This window comes from Rhea pennata, chromosome 5 (assembly GCF_028389875.1).
Source record: "Rhea pennata isolate bPtePen1 chromosome 5, bPtePen1.pri, whole genome shotgun sequence".
In the NCBI taxonomy this organism is placed as follows: Eukaryota; Metazoa; Chordata; class Aves; order Rheiformes; family Rheidae; genus Rhea; species Rhea pennata.
The window spans coordinates 33,471,359-33,484,510 of NC_084667.1; the positions used below are offsets into that span (position 1 = coordinate 33,471,359).

A 13,152-nucleotide genomic window follows, 5' to 3' on the forward strand; every position below is an offset into this window, starting at 1 on the left:
CTCTCTTTGCGTATTAATGGCTTATATTATTCTTAAAGGCCTACTGCCTTGTCTACACTGCATAACATAGTGTCATGTTACATGTGCTAAAGATCGTCTTCTTAGTCTTTCAGTTTTTCAGAAAAACGCTGTCGAAGAGGCAAGCAAGCTCCTGTTGCAGTGGGGAAAGCATTTCCAAGGAGGGTCATCCCAGTCATACCCCAAAGTGATGAGAGAGGTCACTGGCATATCCTGGAGAGTTTAACCCATTTCAGAAAGAGGCTGCCTGTCATGGAGAAGGCTGAAGACTGAAAGCCACAAGGGAGATTTCTAACCAAAGGAGACTGAGTGTAAGGTTAGGATTCTTCATTTGCTTTGCGTTCTTGTTGGCTTGGGAGGTCCGGGAAGCCTGGGCCATGTGCAGAGCTGAACTGTTGCCATCAGTGGGAAGAAGACAACACTCAACACTCAACACTCAACACTCTGCAAAGAACCAAACTGTCACTGCTCAATCAGTGATGGTCTCTGTCAGGGAGAAAAACTTTGGAGCAGCAACAACCTTTGAAGGAATAACTGTTACCAGGAAAAGAGATGATGTTTTTTATATTTTCCACATAATCTTTTTTTTTTTTTTAACTTGTTTCAACTTCTATTATTCAGGCTTCAGGGTTCCTTTGTAAATGATTGTAGAGAGCAGTTAAGTCTATTACTTCTCCCCAGATCAAAACCTTTCCATGCTTAGCAGTCCTCGGCAGCATCTTAAAACACAAGCCTTTCTAAACATGTTCGCATGAAAGATTGGGAATTTCCCTTATATGTTACAGTAAATATTTACGTCAAATGCTAATTAATACACATACTCAACATGGTCTTTACACCAAACAAGTTAAGATGAAAGTCCACGACCAGGTTAAAGACATTTGAAATGTTTGGAACATTACAAAAAAGTTTTTTTAAAAAAAAGGATAAAAAGGAAGAAGCTGACAAAAAAATGGTTATTTGAAACTTATTTCCCTGTTCTAAAGTTATTTTTCCTTCTCCTAATCTATGGCTAGCTGTTACAAAACCACATGAAGGAACCTCTATTTTTCTTTAGTGTTGGCAAAGGTGTTATCTCACTTTTCTAGCTAAAATTCTTCCAAACAAGAAACCTGGACAAAGTTTGACTAAAGGAACTTTGCCATAGTGAGGACAATAGGCACAAAGTGTTAAAGCTTGGAAGAACATCCAGCATGCAATTTTGAAATGTCTTCCTGCAGAAACTAAACTTTTGAAATTAGTTTTCACAATAGTCACAGTTAGCTAAGCTGGAGATAGTAGGGGTCTATTTAAAGTTCTCTGTATTGTAAAACCACAGGCTACCAGTCCTTGAGAGCTGCAGAACAGCTATTAGTCCCTGGTCCTACATTGTGAATGCAAGTAAATCCACTTAGAACTTGGTTCAGTGAGAGCAAGTCTGATTACTGTATTTCAGGTTGCCATTGCTTTGTGGAGGCAGGTAAATACAACACAAGAGAGGACTGAATAGAAACTGGAGTAAGAAACTTGTCTTGAGATTTCAAGGAGCTTTACCAACATTCAGATCCAAACCATGGCCCAAATACAACCCAATTTGCATTCCTTTATTTGTAATGGAGACATCATAATTTCATTAACTCTACTTGGCCCAATGGATGTCCGTCTATGTCATAGCATACCTATATTTATGTTATATATTGCTGTAAGAAATGGGGCCTGTGCCCAGATAAAAATTAATACTATCTTAAGTGTAAACATTCTACAATGTAAAATGCACCTTAAAGAGGCAGCTACTGTTACGCTTGTATTTACAGGACCATGAAACAGCATGGGGATCTAGGACATTTTACTGAATCACAAACTGAACGCAAGTCAACAATATTACCCTGTTGCAAAAAAGGCTGATACCATTCTGAACTGTGTGAGCTTGTGAAGGAATCCATTAATCGGTAGTCAGCTTTGGCAAGGCTTTTGGCTAGAGGAAAAGAGTGCACAAGCTGGGGTTTCGTAGCTGAAAGTGAAAGCAGAGGAGTAAGTTTTCAAATGCGTAAGTCTGTTACAAGTAAGAATAGAATAAACTGTTTGCTGTATCCATTTCCACTAGGAAAAGAAGTGATAGGTTCACACTGTGGTAAGTGTAATTCAGTTTAGACTAGGGAAAACTTTTTAATAGTGAATAACAGTGAAGCACTAGAATAGATCACGTAATGAAATGTTAGTAATTTGTCACTGTAAATCTTTAAGAACAGGTTAGACAAACATCTGTCAGGAATAACATAAACACAGATGATCTTACTGATGATAAAGGAAACTAACTGATCTCTTGAAGTCCATTCCTGCTCTCTTTGTTGGAATCTCTGTAAAATAAGGTTCTCTGCTAAGAATTTCTGAAGATCTTCTAAGTTATAGCTGCCAAGATCATCCGTGGTTTGAATTAGTCTTTTGGAATCATTGTTTATTTGAACTTCATAAAAGGGAGCAGCAAAGTGACTAGCTTCCACCACTGTCCCTACAGTCATGTGGGGAGTCCCTTTTATGGTAGCATATCTCCAGATCTGTTCAAAATTAAGTATCAAACTACCTCTGCATTATAGTACGTATTTTTACATTGGAATGCTATGACAAAGGAAGATAAAAGTACACAACCCTTCTCCCCACACCAAAAGGATTCTGATTTTGGTTCTCTGTATAACTGCCTGACATGCTGTGACACAATAGAGAATCAATTTACCAGCTGAATAGACAACATGAGTAATGAGCTGTTAATCAGTAAAACAGGAAAAATAGCAAAAGAAAAACTTTTTTGAAAGTGTTTACTGAATTAGCAGTCTAACAGTCTTATCTCGCTTCCTCAGCTGTTTTCTGAGTCAGCAGTAGTTAAATTTTCCAGAGCGCCCTACATGAAAGAAAATGTAGAGGGATATTAGGGATTTCCAGTTAGTGACCTCACCTTTGAGAGAGATAGTCAACACATTTGCTCTGACCTTCTTTCTATGAAGTAGCACAGGGACAGCTGAAGTTACTTTCAAGAAGTCATCACAAAAGCAATCCCAAAGGTGGTCTGACAGTATCCCATACCTTAATTCTCCTTTGTACAGGAGGCCTTGGATTTCTCAACTACCCAAATTGGTGAAAATGGCAACTTATTTTGGAGTTACCTCAGCAGTGTTTTTGGTGTGGGTTATGACATTTATGGCTCAAAATTACGTTGTAACAGGTAGGTAAAGTTCCACTTTTTAAAGTCTCCTAGGTTAACAGAAAAGTACTTTAAAAAATTAACTACATTTGCAAACAAAATGGGAGAAGGGTGGGGAGTGTGTGTTAATGTGGCATATGAAACCATAGGGATTTCAGAAATCGGTGCAATGAAAAGAGCTCTACTAAAATAGGGAAAATGTTTCACTATGTAGTTTTATCATTTGCAAATTTTAAGTGCTTCCCAAATGCTACAGAACTGCTTGTTTTTAATTTTTGGTAATGCATTTAAGATTAAGTTCAGATCTGCTGAAATATGATTTTATTTTATATTAAGATACCACTGCACTTTTGTACAGTTTTCAGATAGCAGGACATGCATGAAACCAGTTATGTGCATTTGAGATAAAATGCTATCTTTAATGCAAATTGTTCTGGTCTGATTTTGCAGTATCATAACACTGTCTTGATTTGCAACACTGAAGGAAATTCAGAGTTTTTCAGTTCATCTTCAGGACAATCATGCCTTTCTCTAGTTGATACAGTATAAAAGTTACTATTTTATTTAAACTGTCTGAAAAATTAACATAGGGAACTGTCAATATCAATTTCATTGCACAGTTGTTAAATAACTCTCCTCCCCCAAGCATTATTATATGCCCATATTTTTTGTCACTTCTAAGATTCTGAAGACCATCTTCAACTTTTATTCTATGTGTTTAGTGAAACTTGGATGTCTTTTCATTCAACTTCAATACTGTATTCAACATGAAACAATCTAGTAGCCTACTATTCCAGTAGCTACTAGGATCTGCAGATACTCAATGATTACCCCCACATCAGGGGTAATCTCTTTATTTTCAGATGTTTCACTATAATTTCAAGGAGTAAATGCTTCTTCTATCTATGTAAAAAAAATTGTTGAAGAAATTTGATTTTCTTATCTACTGAGAGGCTTCTAAGGGAATCAGATGCTCAAGTCAGGTCCTACTAAAACTTCACAGAACTAGAGTACCTAACAACAGTGGTCTCTTCTAGAAATGCCAGCTGTTGAATAATTCTTACTGGGAAAACTGAGAGTCTGAGTCTTAGACTATCAGCTGTCAGGACCCCCTTTTACCGATTACCTGCCTCACCTCCCTCACCACCCAAGCATCCTCTGCTCAGTGGTCCAGGAGCTTCAGTTAAACTGAGGCCTGATGTGTAGTGCTGGCCTGAGCTGTACTGTAGTGCGTCTGTGCCCAGCCCAGACTCCTGCTGTCTTGGCTTACTGACTGGGCTTCCTGCATGGACTTACGCTGTAGGTAGCCTCAACTCCAGGATGGATCTTAGGCATGTGTTATAGGTGGTGCTGTCTCCTGCTGCTCTTTAATGGAGTTTCTGGCTGAAACCCTGGACCTGACTCACTACCTCGCTCTGTCTGGGGCTGCTGGTGAAGTCTGTTACTGTCACCAACCTGGCCCTGCTCAGATGCTGTGGGACTACGTCTCGATCAGTGAGGAAATTGTTCTGCCTGCGCTGTGGTCACCCTCAGCTCCTGGCTTGTCTTCCCTTGTGGGACAGCCCCACTCTTGCTTGCTCCCTGACATCAGCATCCAAAAGAAACTAGCAAATCGGAGTGAGAACTTGGGGCAAGGCAAGGAGGTAGCAGCAACAGCTTCCCAGATAGCAGCAACAAGTTCCCAAAAAAGCAAGAAGAGAACCAATGCACAATAAAGCTAATACCTACACCTTAAAAAAATTGAACAGTTTTCTTCTTTGCCTGTGACAATTTTGAGTCTTTTTGTAAGACTCTTCTCTCTAGGTTTTCCCAAATTACTCAACAGATTTATCATACAAGACCCAAATATCAAGGATGAAGTTTCTTTGTTGTTAGGTTAACTAAAAAGAGCAAACATAAAGGACAGGTATGCACAGCTTGCAAACCCAAAAGGCTGATATGTTTTTAAATAATTAGTCTCTCTCCTGTATAAATTCAGTTTTACTTAGTACAGAATTCAGAGGTGATTTAAGAAGTGATGAAAAGACTTGAAGAAATTGCTGTTCTCTTTCTGGCTTTCTTCCTCACATTGTAAAACTATCTGAAATTGAGATTGAAGCTACTTTTCTAAAGAAAAACTTCTCCAAAACATTCTTTTTACTTCTCAATCTTTTTTAAATGCTTAGGGAATTCCAGGATAAAACTTTGACCCGTGTCCTACAATTACTTTTCGTATCACTTCAGACTTAGATATCTGGTACTGAATTTTTATATTCATTTTCCTAGATATCTATTTTACAATTCTCATGTAAAAATATTCCTCTTGTAATTGAATCTAAAGGTCATAACAGTTTAGAAGTATCTACACAACTTTCTAAAGTTTCAAGAAATTCCATTCAATTAGCTGCTCAGCTTTACTTGAAATTTATAAGGATGGTCATTAAAAAACTTTCATCCTCAACATTAGATTTAAAAAATATATATAGTAGGAAAGGTAGGAAAATAATTCATGAAATAAGCACTGAAGCTGAAGCCTTAGCATAAAAAAAATAGGAAGGGAAGAAAGGAATGAGGCAAAAATCCTACAAGAAGAATAGCTTGAAATCAAGAAAGAGGAATAGTGCAATTTGCCTTAAGAGCTGAGTTATTCAGGCAACCAGAAACAATTCTCAAGAAGGCAGGGAGAGTAGCCTGTTAGCAAAAGGGAATCAAGAAAGGTAAATGCTGGACACCTGTCTGGTACAGAAGTACATTGGCCAAAATAAAGACTAACAAGAGGGCATTTATGAAGGCAAGCTGGCTGGAAGAAAGACATTTAACAATAAACTCAATCATCTTCACACTGGGACTACTTAGATAGATTTGAAGTCTTTGATATCTACACACGTATCTTCAGTGAGCAGCAGTGCATCGCTGCTTCTTCATGCAAAGTATCTGGCTGGTTTTATGCCCTAGTCAGACTCAAATGCAGCTGTGGTTTGCCTGTGGGGACTGTTCAGGTGTTCACTTGCTCTACTATATTAGCATGAAAGTATGTCCAGTGGATCCAGTTGCATTTTGACCTTTTTCTTGATTTTATTTTGCATCACTATGGGAATTTTCTTCCTTGTTATATGTAGTTCTCTTGAGATGGTTTCTTCATACAGGTTATTCCATGTTCATTTAGTGTGGCAATTACTGTATATAACTCAAAAAAAAAAAAAAAAAAAAAGCTTATTTCCAGTATGTGCTTCCGGTGAAATACTGACAAAAAGGAGTAATATCCTTTCCCCCTTTCCTGTGTCAGATCCTGAATTCTATTCTGTGTGCTTAACACAGGCTAAGGAAGTAGAGCAGGTGTAATCAGACCTAAGCTATGCATTCCCTTTCCTGGGGTAGATGTGGATAGTGTGCTCTCTGAAGAACCTGAATGGACCTCCTATTGAAGAGGAATCAGGAAAAGTGTCAAAAGTTCATCTTATTTATTTCCTTTTCTCCTACCCTTCTGCTCCCCGCCAAGTGCTCTCAGTAAATTGAACAAAGTAACATGATTTCTATCACACTTGAGAGTGGCTGCTGAAAAAAAGCATGATGCCAAACTAGGAAAAAAAAATAAAGTTAGGAGGAATAAAGAACTGTGATAAAATCTTTCTAGACGTATTTTCTTGTGTTTTTATTCATTCTGTAAAAAATTATGTATAACACCTTTGGTAGAACTCATGTTGGTGAGACTGAACATGAAAGAACCAGTGCCTCAGTGCAACTGTTATTTTTATTGGGGAGGGAATGAGGCAGAACTGCCTAATTACTCCTCCCATTTTGCATAAATGAATATGACAAATAACATCATCTTTAGTAATAAGTTGACTACAGATAATGACTTAAATGCCAACTGTATATGCATTTTCTTAATCTAGTAATGGTCAAACCCTTTGAAATTCTGGACTACTGTAAAAGATTGCCTTCTTGCGAGAAGTTAGTTAGTCCCTTACTAGAGACTTTAAAGCTACGGACCTAGCTTTAAAGCTAGGAATGATGTGCCATTCACTTGATCATGATCTTAAATCCTACATAAGGAATAAATGCTAATATTCAAGTACTAACCTTGAATATTTATGTCTAAATTACAGGTTCCATGCTTTCACCTTGCCGGATTGCCGGCATAGGAATTTATCTTGAGGAGAAAGTGAATTTCTCAGATGCAAGTAATGCATGCAGTCAGTTGAATCTGCAATTGGCAAGTAAAGACCAGGTTGAAAAGGCTTTGAAACACGGCTTTGAAACATGCAAGTATGAGACATCAATTAGTATCTGATTAGCTTTAATGTACTCCTTCACATAGTGTGAAGCTGCAAACAAATACAATATTAAAAGGATTGATCATTTTTTATTGTAGCTATGGATGGGTGAAAGAAGGATTAGTTGTCATTCCTCGGATAACATCCAACAAGAAATGTGGTAAGGGCAATGTCGGACTAGTACCATGGAATGCTGAACACTTTAAAACATTCAAGGTTTACTGCTTCAATTTCTCAGGTATGCAAGCATGACAACAATGTTTTTCATGTTTTAGTTTGATTTTGTTCAAATTTGCATGAAAAAAATATAACGAGTGAGTTCTTGTCATTTATTGGCTCTTTCCTCCTTGATCTTAGAAGTTGTCTCATTGTATTTACACCTGTTGGGGAAAAAGTTTCCAAGAAATACAAACAGAAAATGTACATAGGTCCATTTGGTTAATGCAAAGTAATAGCTTGGTGCTGCCATTACAGTTCTTGAAGAAGAGATGCTTTTACCATTCGCTCATGTCAATACAATATTTGTAATATCTTTTGGTAATCTAGGCATGTTGATTTTAAAAAACAGCAATATTCTCAAATTCATAGCTAGGAGGTGTCTATGTGCATATGTGTATTTTTGCATAAAGACCCAAGAGCGGGGTTCTTGAGGAGAGGTTGAATTTTTAGAAAAAACAGTAATTTAATGCATTAATCTACATTAAAATATAAGCTAGCACAAGTGAACATCCATAAAATCCACTAGATTCCCAATCTACTGTTAATAAAATCATATAGCTTCCTCTGCAAGACTTTAATCTGCACCATCCTATTTTTGAAAAAAAATGCCCTCCGCCTCCTACGTCTTGATTGTCCGTCTGCATGGATGACATTGGAAGATACAGCAGTGGAACTTGGGGCTTGTTCAAAGTTACATCTTCTCAGCCTAAGAGATCAGTATTGTTTTTGATGACTTCTGTATTATTAACTGAAGATAAGTATGTACCAGAGGTATTGGGTTCCTGTTAGCATCCAATAGCGCTGTCACCTCACATCTGGTGACCATGTACCTCTGAACTGAAGAAAAGCTTGAGGATAAAGCTGATCAGGCCACTTCTTGGCCAGAGAGATTTTGTTGATGATCCTAGGCCATTTTGATGAAACAGGGTATGTATTGTAAGAAGTAGTCAGATTTCGAAATATTTGACTGCTAATAAGAGAGCATTGGAGAGAAAAAGCACTGCTTGAAATGAACCTAACCTGTCAAGTTAAAATTGACAAGTGGGCTAACTTATTTTTTCTCTACAGTTCATAGCTTTTTTTTTTTTTTTTTTTTTAATGGATACATTAGTCACCAGTTGACATGCTTTAAAAGTAGCAGTTTCTGTTTGTACTGTTATTACCTCTGCTCCTTTACAATATGGTGTTTCAATGCATGAAATACATTATGTATCATTCTGCATCAGAAATATTGGGTAAGTCAGTAAATTACTTGTTTTGCTTTAATTCAGAAAAGTGCTGATTTCATAGATGGAGAAAGTTAAGCTTGCTGAATAGTTAGAAAATAACTTGGAATATGTGTATTTAACATTGTGATGATTCTGCATTTTCCTTATTCTGCTAGCCAAACTGTTGCCTATTCTAGGCATTTCTTACCCAAAGTAATTGGCAGAAGCTCATTCTCTTGTCAGTTTTATTTGTGGTTGTAATGCAAAAAATCACTTGAAAACTATAGTGGTAAAAGTAAAAAGCCTGTCATTTAGCTTTTTATTCTGTGAATGATACTGCGTCATCAGACTCTCCACAGGGATTCATCTGGAGAACAGTATGTATGTCGCTTCCCCTGTTATTTATGTTGTAATCGGCTTGTTAGTGAAATATTTATAACTTTTTGGAATATAGAACTCCATGAGAAAACATGAATTTTCACATTTTCACAGGAGCTTGGTTCAGAACTCAGATTTTCTATTTCCATATAAAGCTCCACTTGCAGCCTCATTTTTACAGAGACAATATTCACATTGTTTAAATACCTGCATTCCTGAGCATGCCTGAAATTAACTTCTTTTTAGCACCTCTCTTTTAGGTTTCAGAATTGTATCACTTTTTCATATCTCTCTGGTGTCTGGTTTACTTGAAAGCTTTATGGCTACTTTTGTTTCCAGGAAATCAGTGTAATGTTCCAAGTGTCAGCAGTGTATACATATGTTGTAAACATATGAATAACCATATTTATTTTAAAACACATTGTATAACTCAAATATTTTTGAAGCTTGGATCCGCAGGTAAGCCTCCTGCTCTGCAGGAGGTCATGTGGTCTTTTGTTATATAGATTATATTTCTAAGTACTTTTCAGAAGGAATCTTATCATTGGTATGCAATTGTAAAATGAGAGTCACAGTTACCCAGGAAGGTCTTTACATGTGTTAGTAACATTAAGAATGTGCATAATCATGGTCTTGGCCACATATTTGAAATAGGCATGTCCTGATCTGGATAAGGCTGTCGTGACTAAGCAAGGAATAATTTTCATAAGAGGATGAACAGGAAACAATTTCTATAAACAGTTGTGCTCTCCCTTAAGTAAGTGCAAATCTAACATCCAGCACAATTCTTATGTATTTCCTTTCCCTTCTGCAGATGTTCACATTAATTCATGTAAACCTGATCCAACTACACCCACACCACCTTCAACAAATGAACCAACGGACTTACCTACATATTCTAGCTCAGACTCGACTGAGAACATCACAGCAGTGCCTAATGCAACTGTGTCAGAACAACCCCCCAAAAATGTGAAATTTCGTGTAATATGCATAACTGAAACTATATTACCAACAGAGGGAACTACTACAAAAATTCCAGAGGAATATTCATTGCTTGAATTTCCTAACTACACTTCCCATACTGCTTTTAAGAATGATGGTGTTGTCTTTGGAGGTAAAGGCCATATATGTTACTTATTTCACCAGGAAAGCTAGTTAGTCACATAAATCATAGCAGTCAAACTGTTCAGTGGGTATGTTTGTTACTGTAGCCATCCATTTTTGTATAGCTGAACCTGCAGGCAGACTAAGAATGTATAGTTCTGTAAAGGCAAAGTTTATAATACAGATAACTTTTTAGTAATTGAAAAGTAGAAGTAAGGTCGAAATATGATTTTATACTTTCTGTTCACGTTTTAATATGGAATGGTGGAAGTTCATAATGGTTAATGTGAATTGGGGGAAATACACTTCTGAGAAAGCTAACAAACCATGTGCTCAGAATAATGGAAAGCTCAGCTGGCTCTAAAAAATAAAAAGCAACCAAAAAAGTTTTAAGGAGAGAAGTGATTTGTTGTTCTTCAGATGTGAGGTGTGAATAAGTAATCCTATTTTACAGCAACTGAGAAGCACACTAAATATGAAGAAAAGCATTTTGTGTTCTTGTAATTCATCACATTTTATTCTTCTGTGAGCATATGTGTATGTACCTCTTACACTAGGCTACCGTTAGCAGAGTCTAGATTTATATTCATGAACCTTCAGAAAGGCAGAATGAAGTCTATATAAAATCTCTATACTTACCTCATTTACTGTTATCTTTAGGTATCCCCACAGCACTCCTTGTACTGGCAGTGATCTTCTTCATTATTTCAGTTGTTCTAGCAGTCTGCTATATCAAAAAGTAGGATTTTCTTTTTTCTATTGGAGTATACTGACTCAGACTACAACTAGTGAATATTTACATATATAACTGAAGTGCAGAGATTTAATGATTTTACCATGATTTTTTGCTGATTTAATGATAATGATATAACCATACAACAACAGAGAATAAGATCTTAAGAAGATCTTAAGTCCTGTTAAAAAAAAAAAAAAAAAAAAAAAGAGAGAGAGAGAGAGAGAGAGAGAAATATTGCCCATCTTCATTTAATCAATCATACCTACTATGGGACACTTGTAAGTCTGCCAAAATAGCAATGTTAAAGTGTGCATCTGTTTATATACATCTGTTTAAGGAGTTGCATTATTGTTTCTTTCTATGCCAGATGCATGGTAAAAATTTTTATTGTTGGACTAAATGACTGTGTGATTGTGTTCCGAAAAAATGTTGAGCTCATTTGAGTAATGTATACACAGCTTCAACATAATGGATCATTAAATCATATAAAAAAGTTGTGTGCATTTCTAACATCCTAGACCAGATAGTTTTATTATTATGTACCATAAATCCTGAAAATATTGTCTATCTAAAAAAAAAAGAAAATATTTCTCTTAAAAGCATATTGCTTCTATGTTGATCTATCATGCCACTATTCTCCATGGAACTTTTGCTTGCATATGATAGAAGAAACTTATTTTAGCTATTTTGTATTTTTTGTTTAGTGATTAACAAACTATGTCAGTCCTTCTGCAATAATATCCTTTTTTCTATTTAAAGGTATAAGACGACCTTCCCATTTTCAAACAAGAACAAACAAAAAGAAATGGTTGAAACTACTGCTCTCAAAGAGACTAAGACAAATGACAAAACACCTGAGAAGGAAACAAAGAATAATGGGAAAAAGGTAGAAGAGTCTAAAATCAAGCCTGAGGCAATAGTAAAATGTGTAGAAGCAGAAGTTTAGAAGGAGGAATATACATTTCTTATTAGACATTTAAAACGAAGCGCACACAAATTAGCAATGCTTTTAAAAATGGGTGACTGTAAATATTGGCAAGATGGATGATGTTTTCTCTGTCTCAACATACAAAAATTTGGTGTTTAATAATTTTTCTTTAGCTATAAATGCTCTTGCAAAGGAACATGGTATCTCATTTACTTGAAATAAATGAAACATCCATAGTACAGCTCATTTTTCATCTTAATGAAGTAATTAGGAATATCCTATTACATGAGATGCAATGTGTAACTATTTTCACAGAATTCAGATCAATATGTAATAGAAAAGTTTTTTATCTGGTTGGAGGATGTCTGCTAAATTAATGTTTAAAATAAAATGTTGCTACTGTAGCTCTTACTCATGTAATTTATTTATTTCCATTAAGCAGTTGCACACTGTTTAAAAGAAGTCTGTATACAAGTAAAGTCTGTTTATGAGTAAAAAATCTAAGGATCAGCCCACTGTCATTCAAATACCCAAAGAAGGTTACAAAGATGCTGGTATTTATATATATTCAGCAATTAATAACCTTAGATACCTTCACCAAATTATGGTTTACTTTTTTATTTATTACAATCTATTGTTATTCTACTCCAGATATTTGACAGGCAAAAAAACCCTTGAACTGTTTCTCAACAGTTATATTTAAGGTCTTTTGTGTATATTTAAATGTCACTTTCATAAGAAAGATCTTGAGTGATATGGGATGTTTACACTACTTTGTAAGAAAATAAAGTATGGTAGATATGTTTGTCTGGACAATGTTTTTCTCATGAACACTGTCTCACAGGGAAAAAAAAATCATGTAGCCTCAATATTACAGAGGTAATTAGCTGATATAGGAGATCAACAATAGCAATTTACCAAATATTTTCATGAGTACATGGTTTGGATGATTTAATATGTCAGGTGGTTACGAGGAACTAAGTTTCTCTTTAAACTGAGTAGCTTAAAAACAGTCTTAAATAGAACAGCAACAGAACTGCTAGCCTAAGCAGTATTTTCTACAGTTTAGGATACTGGGTTTTTAACTTTAATTTTTCTGTTTCATAGACATTTAATAATTGCCCAATGGT

General features: G+C 35.9%; 1 protein-coding gene across 3 annotated transcripts; it reads left to right on the plus strand.

Moving 5' to 3' along the window:
* Positions 1–3: 3 nt before the first annotated feature.
* On the plus strand, positions 4–12,814 carry LYVE1 (lymphatic vessel endothelial hyaluronan receptor 1). 3 transcript variants are annotated; one of them, XM_062576083.1, is made up of 7 exons: positions 4–334; positions 3,096–3,214; positions 7,282–7,441; positions 7,548–7,687; positions 10,069–10,368; positions 11,019–11,097; positions 11,854–12,814. In XM_062576083.1, exons 2-7 carry the CDS (start codon positions 3,133–3,135, stop codon positions 12,038–12,040), a joined length of 948 nt encoding a protein of 315 aa, XP_062432067.1. In that variant the 5' UTR covers positions 4–334; positions 3,096–3,132; the 3' UTR covers positions 12,041–12,814. The 3 variants fall into 3 exon arrangements, with proteins under 3 accessions (XP_062432067.1, XP_062432068.1, XP_062432069.1); XM_062576084.1 differs by lacking the exon at positions 4–334 and adding an exon at positions 2,010–2,028; XM_062576085.1 differs by lacking the exons at positions 4–334; positions 11,019–11,097 and having other exon boundaries at positions 2,952–3,214.
* The last annotated feature ends 338 nt before the right edge of the window (positions 12,815–13,152 follow it).

Excerpts from the sequence above, each read along its gene's own strand:
- LYVE1 (XM_062576083.1), top strand. The coding sequence starts at position 3,133 with ATGGCAACTTATTTTGGAGTTACCTCAGCAGTGTTTTTGGTGTGGGTT. Across the intron at positions 7,688-10,068 it reads TTACTGCTTCAATTTCTCAG|ATGTTCACATTAATTCATGT; the intron begins GTATGCAAGCAT and ends TCCCTTCTGCAG. Across the intron at positions 11,098-11,853 it reads GCAGTCTGCTATATCAAAAA|GTATAAGACGACCTTCCCAT; the intron begins GTAGGATTTTCT and ends TTCTATTTAAAG.